The sequence below is a fragment of the Dama dama genome, chromosome 25 (assembly GCF_033118175.1).
Source record: "Dama dama isolate Ldn47 chromosome 25, ASM3311817v1, whole genome shotgun sequence".
NCBI classification, from domain to species: domain Eukaryota; kingdom Metazoa; phylum Chordata; class Mammalia; order Artiodactyla; family Cervidae; genus Dama; species Dama dama.
In genome coordinates this window covers 29134741-29158798 of record NC_083705.1, presented here as the reverse complement: position 1 = coordinate 29158798, position 24058 = coordinate 29134741, and the positions used below count along the sequence as shown (strand labels likewise).

At 42.3% G+C, this 24058-nt stretch overlaps 1 protein-coding gene across 1 annotated transcript; it reads right to left on the bottom strand.

Annotated features, from left to right (window-relative positions):
• Window positions 1-1570: 1570 nt before the first annotated feature.
• On the bottom strand, window positions 1571-2961 carry LOC133046576 (heterogeneous nuclear ribonucleoprotein F-like). The gene is made up of 2 exons (XM_061129451.1): window positions 2692-2961; window positions 1571-2562 (listed from the first exon to the last, which is right to left on the bottom strand). The coding sequence occupies exons 1-2, from the start codon at window positions 2813-2815 to the stop codon at window positions 1571-1573; spliced, it is 1116 nt and encodes a 371-aa protein (XP_060985434.1). The 5' UTR covers window positions 2816-2961.
• Window positions 2962-24058: the final 21097 nt, after the last annotated feature.

Genomic DNA, 24058 nt, shown 5'->3' with positions numbered 1-24058 from the left:
ATAGAAGGAGTTTAAGATAAGTGTAAAAACTTAGCCATGCTGACAGTTTAATGTAAAGAGCTAGTGTTTTAACCCATCTGGAAAATATAGATTAGATCTCTGATGCCCTGACCCCCTGAGGGTTCTTTTTTTCCCATTATGTTTGTGCATGCTGAATGGCTCCAATCCTGTCTGGCCCTTTGCAATCCCATGGACCCACAACGCTCCTCTGTCCATGGGATTCTCCAGGCAAAAATACTGGAGTGGGTTGTCATTCCTTCCTCCAGGGGATCTTCCAGACCCAGGGATCGAACTCACATCTCTTTTGTCTCTTACACTGGCAGGCAGGTTCTTTGTCACTAGTGCCACCTGGGAAGCCCCTTCCCATTATGTAGAACTATTTTATTTTTATTTTGAAGAACATGCTAAATTATGTAAAGTGGTATTAATATACACATTCAGATAGTCAAGTCTACGAGGCCAGAAACAATTTGATGAAATATTTTTTAAATTGTTTTTAATTGAATGTAGTTGATTTACAAAATTAGTTTCAGGTATACAGCATAGTGATTTGATATTTTTATAGATTATAGTCTATTTCTATTTATTGAAAAACATGTTTTTTGATGTGGACCACTTTTAAAGTCTTTCTTGAATTTGTTACAATATTACTTCTGTTGTTTATGTTCTGTTTCTTTGGCCATGAGGCATGTAGGATCTTAGCTCCCTGACCAGGGATTGATCCACAGCCCCTGCATTAGAAGGTGAAGTCTTAACCATTGGACCACCAGGGAAGTCCCTAAATGGTACTCTATTTAAGGTTATAAATGGAGAGTCCTTCTTGATTTTCTATTGGCCTCCCTTAGATCACAGTGAATCCTACACCTGAAGGACACAATGATTCTTTTATCTTCAGAATTATCTTCACACAGATGAAAGTTTCCCAATTTTGAGAAGTAAATTATTGATACAGCTTGATATTTATTTTGTGTGTGTGTGAAAAAGTCTTTTTATTTTAAGAAAAAAATTTAGTTAACAAACAAATTTAACAAGTTTCACTTAACAAAATACACCCAAAAGGAAATCACAGTACAAAGAAAGTTTTTAAGTCAAGGCCTCATCAATTCCTACAGTATTAGTAATGTGTCTCAATTTTCAAAACTAGCTTTTAAAAAGCTTAAACTTAACCTAAGAAATTTTAAATGAAAATAAACTAGAATGAACAAACGTGAGAAATGTCCTCTTTGAATTAGAGATCTAGCATCTTGAGTTTTCCAAAAAAGCACGCCTCCCCAGTGTGTTCACAATGATGTGGTGTAAAAGATCCACATTTAACGTACTTAAAGCTACTTTAAACTCAGATAACATCACTCCAGAAGTACACTACCAAAATGTTAATTGAGAAAAGCTGAAAATAGTTTTAGTTTACTCAATATCACATACTAGAAGAAAATTTGCAGGAGAAAACAGATTTCACAAACTCATGCTGCAAAATGGGTCCCATAGCTTCCTCTAGAGTAATAACTGCTTTTCACTGCTTGTTGGCTGCCTGTGAAAATTTGACTGAAATAACTCAAAAGCTACTACAAAACTAGTCATATCCACCCATGCTGTTCTGGCCACCATAGCCAGCCCCACAACAGCCACTCACAGACTGGCTCTCAAGGCCACTGTAAATGGACTGGGTTGACACCCCAATGCCTTGCATCATCTGGCTGCTATATGCCCCATTGCTGGCCCCAGTTGTGGAATTCAAGAAAAGTTCTATGTATCTATGTTGCATGTTGGCCCTGTCTTTGGACATGGCTGCTATGGCTTCTTCGTGAGTGGCAGACTCTACATCAGCTTCGCCAGTCACTCTTCCATCAGGGCCAGTCTCAATGTGGACTCTCACAGGGTTGAGCGGGGAGAAGAAGTTGTAAATATTGTGCTCTGTGGCTTTGTAGGGCAGCCCGCTCATGTGGACGCAGTGTCCAGTGGTGCTCTGGACAGTGAACTTGCCATCTCCATACCTGTGGTCATACATCCCAGAGAGACAGTAACTGAGGTCTCTCCCAAACAGGTCGGTGGTGAAGCCGTAGCCATCACTGAGGCCGCTGTACTCCTCATAACCCTCATAGCCCGCACTGTAGGCCCCAGACCTCATCCTCTCCAGGCCTGCCTGCCTGACGATGCCAATATACCTTCTGGCTGTGCCAGGGTGGCCATAGGGCCCTGGCCGCTGCACTGACATGAACTTGAGTGGGGGATCCGAGTATGACCTAACTTCTTCCTGACTGCTCTTGAACACCTCAATATACCTGTGCCCTATTCTCTTCTTGTGCTTCCCTAGAGCCTTCTCTGCTAACTCCTGTGAGGCAAACTGCACAAAGGCTTCCCCTGTAATCTTGCCCTCGGGGTCCACAGGCAATGTGATCCCACTTGGCATGATTTCCAACCCTGAGAAGAACTGAATGATCTCTTCCTTGGTGCATCCAAACGGGAGTCCTCGAAGCTGCACGAAACCATCACTGGCAGTGTCAGCACTGTTTGGACCACTGTGCTTCAACACCCAATCCATCTCGGTTCTGTGGGACTTGAACACTTCAATGTATCAATGTCCCATGCTTTCCCTGTTTTTTCCAAGGGCCAATTTTACATCATCTTCTGATTCAAGTTCAACAAAAGCCTCACCACTCTGCCTGCCCTCTCTAGTGTAGATAAAATGAACACCTGCGACCCCATCATGGATCGTGCAGTCGGAGAGGAAATTCTGCACATCCTCAACAGAGCAGGACCAGGGCAGGCCACGGAGCTTGACCACAAAGCCTTCACCTCCCTCAGGGCCCAACATCATGGACGCTCGACAGAGCAGACGTCAAACAAGCTCGGGTGCAGCTTTGTGTGGCTTAAAGAACAGCAGGGGATGCCCACAGTCAAAGACACTCCAGGTAGGTAACAAATCGCCCTGCTTCTCCAACAAGAGGCGGCGCAGTCCCACTTCCAAGATGGAACCGGAAAGACACAGCTTGAAATTTAATTATTTAATATTACCCGTCATAGGAAGAGGACTTTAAAAGAGCCCCAAGGCACATTTCAGCAGCGTCAGTCACCGTCAGTACCAAGCTGCGGTGACATTTCTCATCTGCAACTTGAGGGAGGGAGAGAACTCATAATGCACGTCGTGCTGATTTATGCTGATTTCAGCAGGCTCGCCCCGGGGCGGGGGGCTAGCACCTGCATGAAGGATGTGTTCCGGATATGTGCGGGTGTTCCGCATGCTCTATTCTTATGCCATGTTTGCTGAGTGGTGCTAAGTCATCATTTTCCCATGAGCGACTGCCTACTGCTTTCTCAGACTTCTGATCATGCCAGGCTTGGGGCTGTTTTCCCAGCAGGTGCAGTCACCTGAGAAAGATGAAGCACCGCAAACATCCTCTCCCCATCACCTCTCCCTTTCCTGGGTAATCCCAAGGCAAAAAACATCAGGAGCCAAGTTTGTTAGAGTAAATACCAAAGTGGACCTGGATCTTCATTAGGCCTCGGCACATACCAAGGCGATAATTAATATAGTTCTTGAATTTAGTTCCTGCAACACCTCAGCCTTCCCCCTGCCTTGTCTAAAGAGTGAAATCAGATTGTCCCTCACTGCACAGAGGTTGCTGGACTCTTCTGATGAATGAACTGGACATTCTTTAGGAACTTTCCAGACAGCCTCTTTTTACCCTCCACCCTCCTTCCCCAATCAGGGATCCTGCAGTGTCTGAGGAAAGATGCTTTTCTTTTCTGTAAATCACTTGAGTAAGAAAAGAAAAGAGAAAAAAAAGTTGATTTTCTTTGTCCCTCCAGAATTAAAGAGACCTGAGACAAAAATTTCTGGGTCTTATATCCAACATCCCCATCTTCCACCAGTCTGCCTGTGGATCACCTCCAACCAAATGCACTCCTTGCCTTCCATCTTGCATCCAGTATCTTGAAAGCAAATTTTATAATGTCACTTTCTTTTCTTAAATCTCTCACTTTCTACTCATCATCCCTCAAAAGTCAAAAGTCATCATTTGGCTCCCAGTCTCTTCCTGGTCTAGGCCCTCCCCATCCTATAGCACCTACTTCTCCTCCTTATACTCCAACCATGGAACTGGCCATGTGTTCTGTTTCTGGCCCTTGTACATGCTGCTACTAACACCTATAGCAGTGATTCTCAAGCCTAGAGATGCCATGTCCCAGGCAAACTGGAAATCTCTGGGGAGGGACTCTGAAAACTTCTTAGATGACTATAAAGTACAGTCAGTTCAGGTGCAGATGCTCAGCTCTGGCTGAAGGTTGAAGTCCTAAAGTCCCAGTGCCCAGTTCACACTTTAGTCTACAATGTTTTCATCCATATGCATGGGTCTCGGGCATCACTATGTTTTTCCAGTCTCCCTAGGAGCTTGCAGTTTTGAGAACTTTCCTCAAGGGTGCTTTCCTATGATCCCTGGAAAACTTGGACTTCCTCCATAGGTCTCAGTCTGATGGAACTTTCTGAGAAGGCTTCCCTGAGCCAGGTGCTCACATCATGCCCTCCTGCAATGAGGACTCAGTTCAGTTCAGTCTCTCAGTTGTGTCCAACTCTTTGTGACCCCATGGACTGCAGCACGCCAGGCTTCCCTGTCCATTACCAATTCCTGGAGCTAGCTCAAACTCATGGCCATTGAGTCAGTGATGTCATCCAATCATCTCATCTTCTATTGTCCCTTTCTCCTCCTGCCTTCAATCTTTCACAGTATCAGGGTCTTTTCTAAGGAGTCAGCTCTTCCCATCAGGTGGCCAAAGTATTGGAACTTCAGCTTCAGCAACAATCCTTCCAATGAATATTCAGGATTGATTTCCTTTAGGATGGACTGGTTGGATCTTCTTGCAGTCCAAAGGACTCTCAAGGGTCATCTCCAAAACACCAATTCAAAAGCATCAATTCTTTGGCACTCAGCTTTCTTTACGGTCCAACTCTTACACCCATACATGACTACTGGAAAAACCATAGCTTTGACGAGACAGATCTTTGTTTGCAAAATAATGTCTCTGCTTTTTAATATGCTGAGGACTCAGCAGGATTCAGAGTCAGGTGGTGAGCCTTTCAAAGGTGAGGACAGTGCTGGTGCCCTCAAGTTTCTAGGACAGGACCTGTCATCCTCAGCTGGGCACCGTGTTTGGAGCACAAAAGGGTTTCTGTCCTTGTGGAGTTCCCAGTACTCTTGTCAAGTTCTCCATTCACCCATCCTTTCCAGAGACAAAATGTGCAGCAACCTTGCCCACTGCCCCAGAAGCATGGTACTGACACCCAGGAGCTAGAACATAAACTTGCTCAGCTCCCAGCTTTACAGGGACATCCTTCAACAGAAGGAACTCCCATGGAGAATATTTCCAACCCTGGAAACAGTGATCTCATCCTGTTAGCTCTACAAATTAAAAATTAAAAAGTGAGGACACCAATAAGAATGCTCAAAGGCTAATTTTCAGAGAAGATTCTGGACATGATTTGTTTCATTTTGAATCATTACTATGGACAGAGGCAGACTTCATCTGTTGTGGTGTTGTTGTTTAGTTGCTAAGCTTTATCCAACTCTTTGTGACCCTGTCGGCTATAGCTTGCCAGGTTCCTCTGTCTATAGGCTTTCCCAAGCAAGAATACTGAAGTAGCTTGCCATTTCAGGGAATCTTCCTGACATGTGTCTCCTGCATTGGCAGGGCATTGCAGGCAGATTTTTGTAACTCTAAGCCACCTGGGAAGACTTTGTCTGGAAGGTTCTAAATGCACCCTGTGAACAACTGAGTAAAGGAGACACTGTTGGAGTCATAGATGATGCCTGTCAACAGGGAAGGATGACCATGGCAGGAAGGTACTGAATAAAAGTCTCAGAAGCAGTTTATATGTCATTACTTTTAACCTCTGCAACTAAATACTTCTTTCCAGGCATTAAAGCATCATGCGGGGGGCAGTCTGCAAGTCCAATGTTTGCCACCAACTGTGTGAGCTTGGATAAGTTACTTACCCTTGCTGAACTTCAGTCTCCTAGACTATTCAATGTGGACGATTGCTGCTAAGTCTCTTTAGTTGTGTCCGACTCTGTGTGACCCCATAGACGACAGCCCACCAGGCTTCGCCATCCCTGGGATTCTCCCGGCAAGAACACTGGAGTGGGTTGCCATTTCCTTCTCCAATGCATGAAAGTGAAAAGTGAAAGTGAAGTCACTCATTCGTGTCCGACTCTTAGCAACCCCATGGACTGCAGCCCACCAGGCTCCTCCGTCCATGGGATTTTCCAGGCAAGAGTACTGGAGTGGGTTGCCATTGCCTTCTCCGTAGGTTACCCATTTCAGAGGGTTGTTGTGATGATTAAAAGAGATCATACAAGTAAAGTTCCTTAGCATAGTGTCAGGCCTACAGTGATTTAACTGCAACTATTTGCTACTGTTATTACATTCTCTAGCCAAAAGTGGGAAGCCCAAGGAAGAAGGTAAGTGGGCTAAGACAGGGACCAGGGACTTCATTGGGGACATCCTCTTAGAGTCAGTGCTGCATGTTCAGATGAGGGACTGTAGGGAACCATAGGTTGCACAAGACCCATTTCCATTCCTTACTGGAATTCAGCTCTGGGTTTTTATCTGTCAACACCCCTTTTAAGAACTTTCCACAACTACCCAACCATATCTTTCCTTCTTGCATGCTTCATTGCTTTCCCTTTCCTTTTCTCCTTATATCTGAACAGGCATGAAAATTGATGTCTTGACACACTTGGATAGTAGATTCAATGACTTTCAAGTTTTTTCAGTTTCTTATTAATCACTCATTGTCCTGGTACAGCCATCATCATTGGTGGTGGTTTGAGTTTTTATTATTTTGGTTCTGTGAAGCTATTCTAAGTTGTCATGAAACATTATTTTTAAAAAGTTTCCCTTTAAGGAGTTTCCATTTGTTTAGTTGTCCTTTCTTATATGAGCCTTTTCAGTTAACATTTTCTTCTTTACACATTTCATGATCATTAAGAAGTGAATGGGTTTCCATGATGGCTCAGGTGGTAAGGAATATGCTTGCAATGAAGGAGACCCAGGTCTGATCCCTTGGTCAGGAAGATCCCCTGGAGAAGGGAATGGCAACCCACTCCAGTATTCTTGTCTGGAGGATTCCATGGACAGAGGAGCCTGGCAGGCTACAGTCCATGGGATCACAAAGAGTTGGACATGACTTAGCGACTGAAAAACAACAATTAAAATATTGTTTATGATAATATATGTGAAAATTATCAAAGTAGAAAGTTATGAGTCAGAACATGTGGATTCATCTGTATATATTTAATTCTATAAGCTGTGGAAGATGGTAGTTTGACAAAATATTAAATATAAGTTGGGGACTGAGATTGTGCTTAGAGAAAAGAATCCTCTATAACACTCAGTAAAAACCATCTGTCAAGACATCATTCATGAAGGAATAAAATCATCAAATAAGCTGCTGCAGGGACCACCTCTATTTCAGAATGTCATCAGGCACATTCCTAGTTTCAGCTTATATGACTGCAAGACCCTTGGAACTGCTTTGAACTGTCAGATCAGCTCCAAAAGGGCTCTGCCCAAACAGCAAAAATAAGGGCTCCTACTCTCTCCATCTTTCATTTATATGTTTTTAGATGTAGTTTTCTGCATAAATTGTAAAGCAGAGGGGATGGAAGGAATACACGGTGTCTTAAAAGTTGCTCTCCTTCTCTTCCTTCCTTTATTCTTGGTCCATCATTGATCTTTATCTTACCCGAGCATCTGTCAATTACAAAGAGAACACTAAGAAACTTAATTTGGCCATTTACGTTCAAATTTAACAGATATTTAGACTTTTAAAAGACTCTATTTTCTATAAAATGGGGATAAAAACCCCTGAACATTGTGGGGATTGAATATGACGGGATTCATTGAAGCTCCTAGCCCAGGGCCTGGTACATGGTCAGTGCTCACAAATGTTAGCTGTGACTCTAGTTACTATCAGCCTCAGACCCCAAGTGCTACCCTCACAGACACCTTGCACATTTAAGTTCTCTTTCAGGTATGGCGGTGATACTGTGGTTGTTCCATCTTCAGGTTTTGGATTTCTTTTTCTCCGTTTATCCATCCACTCACAGATTTATTCACAGCATGCTAGATTCTAGGGAGACTCACTATAGGGAATTCTTGCTCTCTTGGGACTTTGATTTATGCACTTAAGATTCATAGAAAAACCTCACTCTTGACCCCAATATTCTTTTGGTTTCTATCCTTCCTTGAATTGTATAATCCATCTAGAAAAGTCTATTTGCAAGGTTTACATCTGTTTTACTCTTCTGTAGTTCTTAGTGATACCACATTAGTCACTCTTGGTAAACAGTTCTCCATATTACTCACCATGGAATAGGTTATCGGTTTGACATTAGAGAACAAAGTACTATTCCTAGGATGGATTTCAAATGTCACTGAGATACTTTTATCCTAGGTCTTGGGCATCACAGCTTAAGGTTTATCCACCCTACTGATCTTAAGTTTCCCTCTTCCCTTCCTTTACCCTAGATAAGTTTTAAAAAGAGTGAGGCTTCCCCCAGCAGAAGCTTTATCTTCCTTTTCCAACTTCTCTCCCTGCTTCTTCTCACTATGACTTTGATTTCCCCTATGGTTACATTCTTTTGGCCACGTCATCCACTGTGTCAAGAATGTGCAAGCAATAGAACTTTCTGTGATGATGGAAATACACACACACACACACATTGTATATTAATACATAGCCACATGTCACTATTGATCACTTAAATGTGGCTCAGCTCAGTTAGGTCACTCAGTCATGTCTGACTCTTTGTGACCCCATGGACCACAGTACGCCAGGCCTCCCTATCCATTGCCAACTCCTGGAATTTACTCAAACTCATGTCCATTAAGTAGCTGATGCCATCCAACCATATCATTCTCTATCATCCCCTTCTCCTCCTACCTTCAATCTTTCCCAACACCAGGGTCTTTTCCAATAAGTCAGTTCTTCACATCTGGTGGCCAAAGTATTGGAGCTTCAGCTTTAGCAACAGTCCTTCCAACGAATATTCAGGACTGATTTCCTTTAGGATGGACTGGTCGGAACGTATTGCAGTCCAAGGGACTCTCAAGAGTCTTCGCCAACACTGCAGTTCAAAAGCATCAGTTCTTTGGCACTCAGCTTTCTTTATAGTCCAACTCTCACATCCATACATGACCACTGGAAAAACCATAGCTTTGACTAGATGGACCTTTGTCTGCAAAGTAATGTCTCTGCTTTTTAATATGCTGTGTAGGTTGGTCATAGCTTTTCTTCCAAGGAGCAAGTGTCTTTTAATTTCATGGCTGCAGTCACCATCTGCACTTGTGAGATTATTGCAGGTTATATCTGGATACTAGAAAGAAACTCTCATAGGTCCATGTGATGTAGGTGCCTGTCATCAGACTAAGACTCCCTTCCCCAACATTTTGCCCCTTGGAGGAGAGAGTTGGAGGTAAAGAGCATCAAACTTTTCCTCTTACTTGTCTCTCCCTTTATTTCTGTATTAGGTGGATTGATGACTCTCTTACTTAATGCATTCTTCTTGGGACCTAGATGCACTTATTACTTAAGATAGTCACAACACTCCTAAAAAACAGTTGTTATCCACATTGTATAGATGAGGCTCAGAAGAGTAACATGCTTGATATTCACTGTCTCCCCTCACCAGCCTATGACATAATCATCTTTGAGATTATTTGTCACCATGACACATTAAAAAACACTGCCTGCTACCAAGCAGTCCTGACTTCTTGGTCTGATTATCTATGACTCTTTTCACAACTTTTATCTATTCCACATTATTATTTCCTAGACTTAATCTTTCTCTTACGTTTTTCCCATAAAAGGCCACCTTCTACTCAGTTCTCCTGGTTTCACTGTCCTGCACCCCTATCCAGCTGGCATCACATGTGTTAAGCTGTTCTGGGTCATGCTGCATTTCCTTACAATGTTTCCTACATGACCAAGCAGTGCACAGCTGAGCTTTCAATGGAGCTCCACACATGCCTGCCTTAGTTTCCTGAGTCCATATTTATACCTGAACACTGACAACTCCAGCTCTTTTATATAGCCTCTTCCTAAAAGGATGCTCACCAGCATCTTCTTAAGGAGATGGGATGCCTTTTCAAAGGGCTAAGTCTTTTTTATGCTATCAATGTGCAAGAGGCTTATTAAAAAATCCCATAGATATTCACATTCAACTCATTCTCACGATTCATCAATGTGCTATTCTTTCCCACTTTGCTAGTGAAGAAACAGAGGCTCATAATGATTTATTCAATTTGTAGCAAACATATCAGGAAATCAGAAGGGTATCCAAGAATAGAAGTTAGTTCAATGTGCAGCCTAAAGTTAAGGCACAATTCCCAAAAGTTTTGAAGAGTCACCCCTTCCTAACAAATTCAAGGGTATTTGTTTCTAGCAGTTCTTGGAAATGAAAATAGGCAGAACTGGAAATACTATTTCAGACCACACACTTAGCCTGCTCCTCACAATAACCTCACATTGGAAATTTCTCAAGACCAAAGTAACTCATCGTTTTAAGTATCCAGCCTGCTGAGAGCAAGGAGTTAGGGGTAGAAGCAGCAGTGAACTCTTCTTTTTTTTTTTTTTCCTAATTGTAGCTGGACTTCTGAAAATATTCTGACAGCAGCATAAAAGCTATCTCTGTGCATGAATCAATCTAGGATTTTAGCAACATTAGAAATCTATAATGGCAGGTAAGTGTGTTTAATAAATGGGATTGGGAAAAGTTTGATTTAAGCCAGTTCACTTATGGGATTGCTGAGAGGCCTTTGTAGGCAGTTATTTCCAGATAGCTTATCCTTGGTAAAGCTTGAAGTACCTTCCAAAGTCAAAGAGTACTTTAGAAAAAGGGAAGTCAACAACATTATCTTCTAAGGTTTCTTTATTGTTTGCATGAAGCAAACTTCCATTGTACTACATACTCTGAATGGAACTTCCTTTCATATCTTCATTGAATTTTTTGATTACCCTCTTGCAAGATCAACAGCAGCTATCCCACCATGGGAAAAAAACATGGTCCACTTTTGAAAAGTAATAAGAACCATGTGATATAAATGTAGATCCAAGATTTTTTCTCAGTGTAACTCATCACTACACATGAAAAAAATTTAGAAGGACATGGAAGGTCATTGATCTGTCCAGCATCAGTATTCAGGTCAGCTAGTCTGAAAAGAAAATGGAGAGAGACCCAGTGGGTCAGTAACAGGAGCAACATATGAAGACTTTAAAAAATAATGTTAATAAAGATATAAGCCAATAGCAGTAAACTACTTTTTTATTAGGTACTAGGTACTAGGGCTACCCTGACAAATTACCACAAACTGATTTCTTAAATAACTGAAATGTATTCTCTTCTGGTTCTGGTGATGATAAATCTGCAATCAGGTGTTAGTATTGGTTCCTTTGGGGGCTTTAGGGGAGAATCTATCATGCATCTCTATCCTACTGTCTGGTGGCTGCCAGCAAGACTAGGCATTGCTCAGGTGTAGCTGGATAGCTCTAATTTCTGCCTCACTCGAGCCCCTAAATGACAAGCCAGTTCTCAGTGATAGTCATTACTTGGCTTTCTTTCCTGTGTGTCTCTGTTTTTGCATGACCTTCTTTTAAGGACCTGTCATTCAGATTTGGGCTACCCCAGTGGCTCAGAGGTAAAGATTTCACCGGGCAATGCAGGAAACAAGGGTTTGATCCTTGCGTTGAGAGGATCCCCTTGAGAAGGAAATGGCAACCCACTCCAGTATCCTTTCCTGGGAAATCCCATGGACAGAGGAGTCTGGCGGGCTAGTCTGGTGGACTGTTGTTGTCACTGAGTCACTAAATCACATCTGATTCTTTGAGACCCCATGAACTGCAGCACACCAGGCTTCCTCGTTCTTCACGATCTCCTGGAGTTTGCTCAAACTCATGCCCATTGAGTCAGTGATGCCATCGAACCATGTCATCCCCTGTCATCCCCTTCTCTTGCCCTCAATCTTTCCCAGTATCAGGGTCTTTTCCAATGAATTGACTCGTTGCATCAAGTGGCCAAAGTACTGGAGCTTCAGCTTCAGCATCAGTCCTTCCAATGAATATGCAGGGCTGATTTCCTTTAGGATAGACATTTGATCTCCTTGCTCTCCAAGAGACTCTCAGAGTGCATGGGGTCGCCAAAGAGTCAGGACTTAGCAACTAAACAATGACAACATTCAGATTTAGGGCCACCTTGACTTCATCTTAATTTACCTAATTATAGCTGAAGAGATGCTTTTTCCAAATAAGATCACATTCTGAAATTGCAAGTAGACATGAATCTTGCAGGATGCTATTCCATCAGTATAAGCACTATAGGAATTATCAGTATTCTCTGACCTCAGATATCTAAAGAGAGACTCATGCATGGTGGAGAGTACTTGAATTGGCAATCTGGAGCCTGCTTATGCTACAGGCTTGGTCTGGTGTTGGACTTGGCAGTATCTTTGTCGTTCACATATGAATGGAGGGGTTAAAAGAGTTCAGAAGTCCTTACCCTGGGAACCTTGAACAGACTTCAAGACCTCCATTAATATTCTAAAACTGTATGCACATCATTGCATCTAGTGTGCTCACACTTTTTAAAAAAATAGAATTTCCCTGTCTTCTTTGAGTTTCCCTAAGAGACCTTAGAGCCAAAAGGCTAAGAACAATTGTATCAAATCATCTGTAAAGGTCATTCAGAACATTCTGATTTCCGGATATATGTTTGATCTGTTATATTTCCCCAATTTTATGGTGCATTCAGAGTTTCTGGATTGTGTACTAAAAGTATTGCTTTTAATATTATTTTATTTTGAAGAGTTTCTGGCTCATTCATTTCTAATCTGCTTCATTCCACATAACCCACAGGGGGATCATTTTCTGTGTTTCTCATGTTTTATGCAGTAGAAAATGTAAATTAAACTCAGAACTGGGAGAAAACAAGCTAATGTCAGCAATGAGGAGAGGGGTTGGAAGAAACATAGCTGAAAGAGTTTACAACTAGGCATCCAGAGTTTGGTATCAAAGACTGTAGAACGGAGCTGGTGAAAGGAAGCAAGTAGAGGAGGTGGGTAAGGCTGCAGGTGATGCTGTGGGATTGGAGCTTTAGAATAGAACCCACTTTCCCCTCAGAGTCTGGGATGTCACTTGTCCCACATTTTAGTGTCTCCCTAGTAAATAACAATTTCCTAGTTATTAAAAACAATTCCTTTTAAAGGCAGCTCTCATCAGATCACTCAGTCTGTACTGTGTTTTGAAAGAACACACTCCCTCTGGTTTTCCTTGGCACCCTTTGTGCACATCCACGAACAACATAGCTCTTCAAGAACCATAGACAACTTGTTCAGAGATATCTGATCTCCATTTGTTTTACCCTCTTTTTTTTTTTTTCATTTGACTGACTTTTATTTCTTCATCTTTTTGGAGCTTTCCCACAAACAGATGAGTGAGAGGAAGGAAATGGATTCTAGTCTACTGACTGAATTGCGACTTTTCTATTATTTAAAAAAAAAAGTTTGGTCCTGAGAAGCAAGTTTAGTTATATATCCTTTTCCCTGTCCTGTTACCACAGAAAGTCAAATCAATCTTTTATAGTGGTACAATATAGAATTGAAAACTCACCTTTACTCTGGAAGGCTGGGTTTAAAATAATAAAAAGCTTTTAAAAAAGAAATTTTTGTTCTTCAAAATAGTTTGTCATTGATTTTCTTAATTTCTTTAAGCTTTGTTTCCATTTATATGACTATATTAGCAAATACGAAAAATACATCAATCCTTTCCTAGTTTTCTTACTCCAGTCTAGGATATTCTGTAAGCTCATATGTGCATGAGTGGAGTCAATTTCTCTCATGTATTCTCAAATTGACACTGCTGAGTATTCTTTTGAGAAAAACACTCTCAAAGAAAGCCCCAGGTAAAAATGCATTCAGAAATGAGTGTGAAGTCTCCTTCCAAGAGAACACATTCTGCACATCCTTGTGAAAAAAGTAAACCAGAGTGTAGCCAGAGACCCTCAGGGAATGTTGTGTTCATAATTATTCTTTAAAGGTCAGTGAAAAGACGGAAAAGCATTGAGGAAGTTTTGAAATGGAACTTCTGATTACACTGGCCAAGAAATGAATCCCAGGCAGGCAAAATTTGAAATATAAGAAAACAGACTTGATCTTTTAAGCTTGACATAGAAGGTAATGGGGTAGTCTGGGAAAAAAGGAAAGGAAACTGCAACCCCTGAAGAGTTGCTGAAAACCCAGAGGGCACCCAGGGAGCCTGCCAAGGTCCACACAATCATTGCCCGTCTTGTCCTGCCTTTCAAAGACTTTCAAGATGTCTGCTGAAAGCTCAGAACAAAACTGATTTAGCCATTTTGGACTTGTCATTTTTTGTTTCTTATGGTCAGTCACTTTCTATATAGCTGACAAAGAGTCAACCCACTAATTTGCTTTGTATTAGGATAGCATCTAAGATGTAAAAAATTGTTTTAATTTATATATATATATATACACATATATATATATATATATATATACTTTTCCCCAAGTCGGGGAATAGAGAGCATATTACGTAGATGAGTGCTTAAAACTGTAATTAATCAAATCCATTTCACCTGTTTTCCCTAATTAAGGTCATTTTAAGATGTGTGTGTCCTCCAGTTGGAGCTTCCCAGGTAGCTCAGTGATAACCTGCCTGCCAAGCAGGAGACACGGTTGGTTGGGAAGATCTCCTGGAGAAGGAAGTGGCAACCCACTCCAGTATTCTTGCCTGGGAAACCCCATGGACAGAGGAACCTGGTGGGCTACAGTCCATAGGGTTACAAAGAGGTGGATACAACTAAGGGGCTAAAGAGCAGCAGCAGCAGTCCTCCAGGCAACATGGAGCCTAAACAAGGTGTTTGCCCAGGTTATTTTCTAGCAGCTTGGAGTCAGCTGTGTCTAGTTTGACCTTAACTAGCTAAGGACTGGTTAGGACCCCTGACCCTCCAACTGGGCATGCGTGCATGTCCTCTCGGTGACCTTCTGAACATTGGGGTAGGGGAGGGCTTATAGCTCAGTTACATCTGCACAGAAGGATGACTCTCACACCTTTCCTCAATCATCTTCCCCCATACCCTGCCATCCCCGCCCACGCCTCAGAGTGCCCTGTGGCTGTATTCCTTAGTCCATAAATACCCCCAGGCCCTCACTTCCAAGGAGGTGGGCTTGAGGTTTGTTTTTCTGTTTCTTTACTCCTCCACTTTTCAAATAAACCCTCTCTTTCCTCTTTGCTGCAAACCTTAGTGTCTCAGCACTTAAGCTCCTGTCTTCCTGCAAAATGAGCCTGATTGGGGAATAAGCTTTCTAAATGGTCATCTTAATCGAGTAAACTAAAGTGTTTGTGAATGATTTTTGGTTCACAATTTTCAATAGTTTTTGTAGTACTATATCCGAGTAAGGACGGCTTCATTGAAGTCATTCAAAATGAAGTTCTACCCTCTACTATCTTTCTCCCGTTTGTTTAGTTCGGCTTTCTATCTCTTAAAGTGTTGGAATTGGGGGGCAGGCACAACACAGAGCTTGAGACTAAGGAATTCAGTTTACATAGCCAATTTCACAGACCTTTACTAACAGTGATGATCTCTGTGGCTAACTTGTCATTTTCCTCCTCTGCTACCCATCCTCTTCTCCGCATACTTCAATAGGAGATGGAACCCATTCGCAAAACTCACAGTAAGATCAGGAGGCCAGGAGGGTTTTTTTCAATCCAACTACTGCAAGGGGCAGTGTGGTTCAAGTATAAAGTTGTGAGAGTGGTAACCATAGCTCAAGGAGGGTATTGTGGCCCGAGTAAGCGTCAACTAAGTTCATATGAGAAAGTATTCCCTAAAGTGAAAAGTTTTCCCCAAAGAGCAAGAAAATGCCATTGACAGAACATTTGAAAGAAAAGAGCCAAAATATAAAAGAAGTCTGTCTTACCCTTGCAGAGAACTGGCAATTCAGATACCTTTAATAACCCTAGGTTGTTGGTGATTAAAACGAAGCTAATTAAATATTTTGTTATTCTTAAATGACCCTGTGGGGTGCTTAAGACAGAATTAATTTAAAAAGTAAGTGCTTTCTCATATTTGTGCTGCGGATTACACCACAGCGTGCCTCCCTTCCTCTCACACGTGTGGCTGATCTGTCATTTACTTGGGTCTAAGGAATCTTAAATGCTATATTAGCTTAGTTATTCTCAGTGAACCTCTGTTTTCTTTTTTAAAACTTTACTAGCATAAGGAGGGGCTTGGACATTAGCTATCAAGTTTCCCTGAAGATAACACGGCAGTTATAAAATGGTTTAAATAATTCGACATTGGATAGTACAAAACCATGACAAAACTAGTCCTAAATAAGTATCACTATGTCAATCAAAATGTATCTAGAGACCCAGTTATCTTGATAGAATTCTGAAGATCACTAAGACTTGGAGCAGCTACTTAAAATACTCCAAGTCAGTGTTTTCTCAGTCTCGGCCCTACAGAAATTTTAAAGTTGGTAATTTTTTGTCATTGGTGGTGGGGGACTGTCTGGAGTACTGTAGGCTGTTTAGCAGCATCCCTGGCCTCTACCTGTCAAATGTCCAATCCTGTGTGTGTTATTCAGTCATGCCCTACTCTTTGCGACCCTACGGACTGTAGCCCACCTGGCTCCTCTGTCCATGGGATTCTCCAGGTAAAAATGCTGGAGTGGGTTTCCATGCCCTCCTCCAGGGGATCTTCCCAATCCAAGGATTGAACCTAGGTTTCCTGTATTGCAGGCAGGTTCTTTACCATCTGAGCCACCTTGGCCAAGTTGAGAACCGAAAGCATCTCCAAACAGTTCCAAATGCCCCCTCAGGGACAAATTTCACCCCTAGTTGAGAACCACCATTTTAAATCAATGCAGAAAGACAATTCAGCTTTTTTTGCAATCTCATTTTTCCTTTTCCTCTTATGTTAGCTCACAATAGCTTCTGAACATCCCATGTTTTTCCTTTTATCTCTGAAAATGTAACTTTTTTTTTTTTTTTACTGTCCTCCTTTAGGTGGGAGATGAGTCCTATAGGCTCCCACCTCCTTGCCTGGTCTGTTGCCCAACCCAGGCTGCCTACCCCTACTCTCTACAGGGAGAAAAGCACGCTCCCCTCTAAAGCAGGGCTCCTTCATACTGTGCTTCCCTTAGTCTTGTCACTGGGACACACAGGCTGCTTTCAGGGTGGCAGGTCTCCCAAAGCTAGGATTTTTGTGTCCCACAGCTTCCCAGCTGGAAGGGCTCTGAAGGATGCCTTGAAGGGATTTTCTAGCAGATTCTGAGACTTAAGCTTGAGGAGAGGTTGTGGAGGAACTTGGAAGAGATTTAAAGACTCCCACCGCGTGGGTCAGGTGAACTCAAACAAGCCAAGGAATGGGACTCATTGTTTACTGATAACAGTAGAAACTTATTTTCCATACACCAACGTGGCAGGACCTTAGTTCCGAGTATTCCTAGGTTAATGCAAGTCAATTAACTTTAAGACAAAGTATTTCAAAAACAAATTTAACAGTCTTCCCGTCCCGCCCCACCCCCACCCCCCCAGAAAGTCTTTTCATTATTCCCCAACTTATTAGAAGGGAGTGCTTTTTTAAATACCTTTGAGTGGATAAGCAAAGAAAAGTTACCTAGGTCTCCAGGTCTCTGCCTTCTTGTTTATTTTGCCATTTCTCTTAGGTTTACATCTAAATCTTGGAGGTACAAAAACTAAATCATCGTCTGCTTTATGACACTTGAGTAAAATGCATGTAGTCTGCTCCATTCTGTGGCTTTAGGCTGTAGTGCATCTAAGTCTAGTGGAGAGCATGGATCCTGACAAAGCGCCACAAATTGAACACAGCTTATAATAGTAACAGGTATTTGTTATATATTTACTCTGTGCCAAAGACTGAGCTAAAGTTATTTAAATTTTTTCTTTCTTACATTCAATCACCCATTTCTCACTACAACTTTATGAACTAGGTCCTGTCACTCACCATTGAGATAAGGAAACAGGCTTAGAGAAGAGATCACATTTTAAGTGACAGAGTAGGAATTCAGACTCCATCATTGACTACTCTCAAAGCCTTTATTCATTAGTAGGTGGATAGGTTGACCAATCACCTTATTACAGGATGGCTACTCTCCATCCAAGGAAATTTCCAAGGAACTTTCTTGGAAAGATCTTGTCATGAAGGTTGGCTGCTAAAGGCAATCTGCACAGAGAGGACCCTCTTTTCCTTTTTAAGGAGCTACTTCTCATAGTGTGATCCAATGACTATCTGCTGGGGATCTTGCACCTCTGAAGAAGCAGATCCATGAGTTCCTCAGTTCCTATCCCAGACCTTATAATTCAGAACCTCTATAATGAATGGGAAGCAAGCCTAAGTATCTGCACTTAAAAAAACAAATAACAACAACAAAACCCTCATTTTTCTTATACCCTAGAAAGTCTCTAACCACTGACCTATGCTGTCAGAAGAGACTCATTCTCAGGGCTGAGTGTTAGGTTTCCTCTTCTAGACCCTCTTGAGGATTCCTTCAAACAGGCTCCCTTACTCTCTGACTTCCAGGTGACTTCAGACATGGGAGGCTGGGGGCATTAACAAGAGATCAGGGAGGGAGAAATGGGAGGGATAAGGTCTTTAGCCCTCAGACTCCCTTCCTATCTGGTTATTGCAAATTGGCTGCCTCATGCACCCAAAGGCCCGAGCGACTGTCAGGGAGCCCTTTCCACACAAATGGTCCAGATTCTAGGAATCACACCTCCTTTTGTCCATTTAGGCTCTGGGCGGTAAATGCTCTTTTCTGGTGCTCCCTGTTAGGGTATCAAACTATCTTCCACTGGTTTCAAGAAAGTCTGACCACATCTCTTAACCAGCCCCCATTTGAGAGCATCCTCTGGTTCCTGGCAGAACCTTGAATACCCTGACAAACATGACCCAAACAGCCATAGTCTATCATAGTTCTTCTGGGTTATTCTTCCTATAGTGCACCTACTAGGGACTTGATAGCCTTAAGTTCTGGTAAAAGTATACTTCTCTTTCCAGCTCTTGTAAGGATTAAATGAGATACTTGCATAAATTGGTTAACATGTGCATCCTACCAATTCAGTTATTGCTAATTCCTGTCACCTATTAACAGCACACGGCCTCTGTCTCTTCATTAACGTAACTTGATTGACCTCCAAGGTGATGCTTACTCTTCAGTTCGCCTTTTCCTCGATGCCCTCTCTCACCCAGTCATCCACCAACTCTTATCATTAACTCTTACCTTTTGTTTGCTCTGACTTTACTGGTTTGCTCAGTCTCACTGGGACTTAATAGTGTTCACTGTAAGAGCAAGCATCAACTCCCTTTGTCTCCAAGCCAAGTCCTTTCTGTGTGTCTGGGCAACAGACCTTCCCACTAACTCTAAATTGACCTTTATTTCCTCTAAAGTGCCAGTTTGCAGGCATCTTCAGATTTAGCCCTCAGAACCTCCCTGAATTAACCTTCAGTTTCATGAGGGCATCCCATCAGGGCCTTCCATAGACTTCCCTGTAATCCAATCATTTTTAAACCCCAATCATGCTTCTAAATAATGTCCCACTATATGGAGCTTTCAAACTTCTAGAATATCAACTCTGCATTTATCCTCATGCCATCACACCTGTCCAAGTATTCACGTGCAGATGATGGGTCTTTCTCAGCCTAGAAACCGTGGGGGTGGGGAGGGGTCAGGTGGGACAACTGTTTTCTAACCTAGAAAAAAATTTAGGGAAGTAGAATAATATGTTTGTTCACTTGAGCACCAAACCAGTGCCAGGTGCTCTGACAGGCACAGAAGGTTGATGTTTCTGCCCACAGCATATGCAAGAATGCCAGCAAGGGGTGAGCCGGTCTCCTCCACCAGTCATCCTTCATAACTCCTTATAAGTTAACGGTGGATTTTCAAGGAAGGCAACCAGACTAGTGGGGAATCACTGATCCCAGACCCTACAGTTGAATCACTATACAAAATACTCTACATGCTTCTATCCAATGAACCATAAAGATTTATGGTGGGTTGTGATACCACCAGTAAGGTTCCTGCTGAACCCATTATAGTCTGGCTTGGGTCTCGCATTTTAGTTTGGAATATGCTATTTGCATTGGGGTAACTGACTCCTGCCTGACTTGCTCCACACCGTGTTTAAAACACAGCCTGGAAGTATTTCAGTGTAGATTAACTAGAGTCACCAAGCTTCCTGTAGGCTTTTCTGTAAGTGTTGACTCTTGCTGTCCAGGGGCTTTAATTATGTGCTCTATGACAGTCCTGTTTTCTCTGGGACGTCAGTGTTATTCCATAGTCCCTGCTTCAATTCATTCTTTTCCCTGGCCTTGTGTCTCTGCAAAGAGTTTAAAAAACTTTGTGGAGAGTCTCTTATGATTAGGGACGACTGACACTCCACCTGTAAGCTGTAGGAATCTTCTAGAGCAATTGTTTTTTCAGTCGCTCAGTTGTGTCTGACTCTTTGCTACCCCGTGGAGAGCAGCACGCCAGGTTTCCCTGGCCTTCACCATCTCCCAGAACTTGCTCAAACTCCTGTCCATTGAGTCAGTGATGCCATCCAACCATCTCATCCTCTGTCATCCCCTTCTCCTCCTGCCTTCACTCTTTCCCAGCATTAGGATCTTTTCTAATGAGTCAGCTGTTTGCATCAGGTAGCTGAAGTATTGGACCTTCAGCATTAGTCCTTCCAGTGAATATTCAGGATTGATTTCCTTTAGAATTGACTGGTTTGATCTCCTCCTTGCAGTCTAAGGGATTCTCAAGAGTCTTATTCAACACAACAGTTCAAAAGTATCCGTTCTTTGGTGCTCACCCTTCTTTATGGTCCAACTCTCACATCCATACATGGAAAAACCATAGCTTTGACTATATGGACCTTTGTCAGCAAAGTAATGTCTCTGCTTTTTAATATGCTGTCTAGGTTTGCCATAACTCTTCTCCCAAGGAGCAAGCATCTTTTAATTTCATGGTTGCAGTCATTTGCAGTGATTTTGGAGCCCAAGAAAATAGTCTAGAGCATACCAGACACCAATAGCTTAATTCCTTTCAAACCCTGTACACTAGGGGTTACCCACCCAAGCCATCTACACACAGAAAAGAATAATCTTGTCTAAAATGTGCAGTTATACCTGTGTAATATTGTTGGAGCTCCTTATTTTATATAGAAACTGAAGTCTGAAAGCCTAAGAAATTTTTCCAAGTGTGCTTTCTCCTTTCATTTTGTCTGGAATGTATTCTGTGGTTGTATAGGAGTGGAATGAGATAAATATCTTGTGTTTATTTAGCCTGTTTTTCAAAATATATCTCCCAGGTGTGCAAGAAGGGGTAGAATGATTGCAAACCAAAATTTCTGAGGGAATGAGGGAAATAAACCTCCGATTAAAAAATGTATATTATTCCACATCAAGCAATTCATCAGCTAGATAAACCGTGTGGGAAACTCATCACTGAAAATGTTAGCAGGGTCAGAGGATAAAAGAAACAATACATCCAGCTAAGAAATATTCACTTCGGCCCTAGGAATCTAGGTCTGTAAAGTTTTAAGCAAAGCCCAACTCAAATCAAGCTTCTGATATCTGTAAATTCAATATCTGTGTAGATGTTAAAAACCTGCTTAAAAAACAAATGAACAAACAAAAACAGTTTATGAGTTTATGATGTGAATCCCTAAAACTTATTTCCCAGCGTGTATCCCAAGCTGCAGATTTTAGTTATACTTTTAGAAAGGTGGGGTGCCCCTCACTCTTTAGGAAAAGCAAATGGAAAAAGATGGATTTTTAAGCCATAGAATGGAAAATTCCTGGAAATCATCTATCTCTATTTTCAAAAGAGGTTACCTTTCACCTCAAATGGGGAGCTAAACATTATCACCAAAGCTACCTCATCTTTAAATACTTGAAGACAATCTGTGTCTGTTTTGAATGCACCTGGTGCCAAACCCAGGTTAAATAACAACCATGAAGAGCTTGGACATTGTGCCCTAAGTTGAATTTTTCACCTGTACATCCTAATGGAAACCTACTGAGCTGTCTTCTCAAATTCTCAAATCGGTGTCCCTTCCCTGGGAACACCCTTGCTTTTCCACAGAGCTAGGATTCTGGCTGCCATCTTCCCTACCATGTAACCCTATTTCTTGGCTACAACTAGTTGTTCCAAGTGTGGACACCAGACCCCCAAACTGGGCAAGTCAGTTGTTTTTCTGTTGCTAAGTCGTGTCTGACTCTTTGCAATCCCATGGACTGCAGCACGCTAGGCTTCCCTGTCCTTCACTGTCTCCCAGGTTTTGCTCGAATTCAAGTCCATTGAGTTGGTGATGCTATCTAACCAAGCAAGTCAGAGTCCCTCCAAAAGTAATATGAAATCCATACCCAGAGAAATATTCATCTGTATATATCTATAACATGTCAATTTGGGAACCCATGTTTTCTGCCATCTCTTCCAAAGAATCAAAATATCTAGACAATGGTAGTCTCCTAAGTGGTCCTCCAGAAAGCAAGGTCACAGTGTGGTCCCATTCACAGTGCTGCTCACCTACACCCAAACATTGCAGTATCTTCCTATAAAAATAAATATGATCATTTCACTCTACTGCTGAAAATCTTGAACAGCCATCATATGACATGGTTCACATAATCTTATCTTTACATATGTTCATGCCCCATATCCCAACAACTCTCTTCTCCCTTGCCCCCATTAGATCCTCTCTATGACCCCCAGACAATTTCACAGGTCAGTCATAGAGCATCTACTCTTCAGACTCACTGAGTGTTTCCTAACTGACTTCATATACCCTCTCCACCCTCTGCCTGAAATATCCTTTCCCCTGTTTTTGTTTGGCAAACAGTTTTTCATCCTTCACGTCCCACTCAAATAGCAGCTCTCCAGACGCCTTCCATGTTTCTTATTCACTTCTACCTCCTCTGAAAACCCTCTACCAATTCCTCATGGGTGAACTAGCCATTCCTCTTTCTTTAACTGTAGTTAATATCTGCCTTCCATAGAATTACGACTATAAAACTGTAAGTACATACCTGTTTTCCCTTCAGGCATTGCATACCCTAGTTAGCTATCCCCCAGTGCTGAGGAACATGGGACATCCTCTGTGTAAAGGGATCCAACTCATGCTAAACTACCAAATGCCCCTCCTCAAGTTGATTTCTGAGAAACAGATTGAGTGTTCCTGGAAGGTAGTGGTATCTTACATCCCCAAACCAGGGCAGAGCCTAGTGCCTCACACATGTTGGGCACTCAACGTATGTTGCAAAGGTGTATGGATATTTTGTGTTTTCAGAGTGTACTGCTGGTCCTGTTCATGATGCCAGTTGTCTCACTGTTCACACTATCCACACTGTTCTCTGAACCCAGGGTAGGCAAGGTGCAAGCTAAAGAGGCTGGAAGGAGACTTGAGGAACCGCAGACACATTTATTCTCTCCTGGCTGGCATGGCGGCCATTACACAGGCTCTCTCCTGGCCGACTGAGGCAGCCGTAGCAGCGCCACTACATAATCATAATGTAGCAATAACACAGCCATGACTTAACCTCATATAACGTAATCGCAATGCTGCTCATCGGCAGCCCCAGTGCAGCAGCAGCCAGGGCGTTCATGAAGCTCATACAGGCCCACCGCACAAAGCAGCTCCTGACCACGTGAGTACCCCGTGACACACATGTGCAGTGCTACAAGTGATCGCAGCTGTTACACAGTCATTGTTTGCAGAACATGGGCAGGAGGGTGTGAGAGCATGGTATGAGAGAGCCTGGCTGACACCATCTCGTTAATTTCCCCACATAGAGTATAAAACAGGGAACAAAATGTAAAGGATTAGAAAGATGCTCAGAAGATTCCTGTAAAAAGCAACTTAAGGATTGGTTTATTTGTCAGCAAAAAGGTATTCAGCCCTCAAATAAGGGGTTACACTGGTTAACCTGTAAGCTCCTTGAGATTAAGGACTGCAACTACTCCTCCTCTTTGTATTTCCACAGAA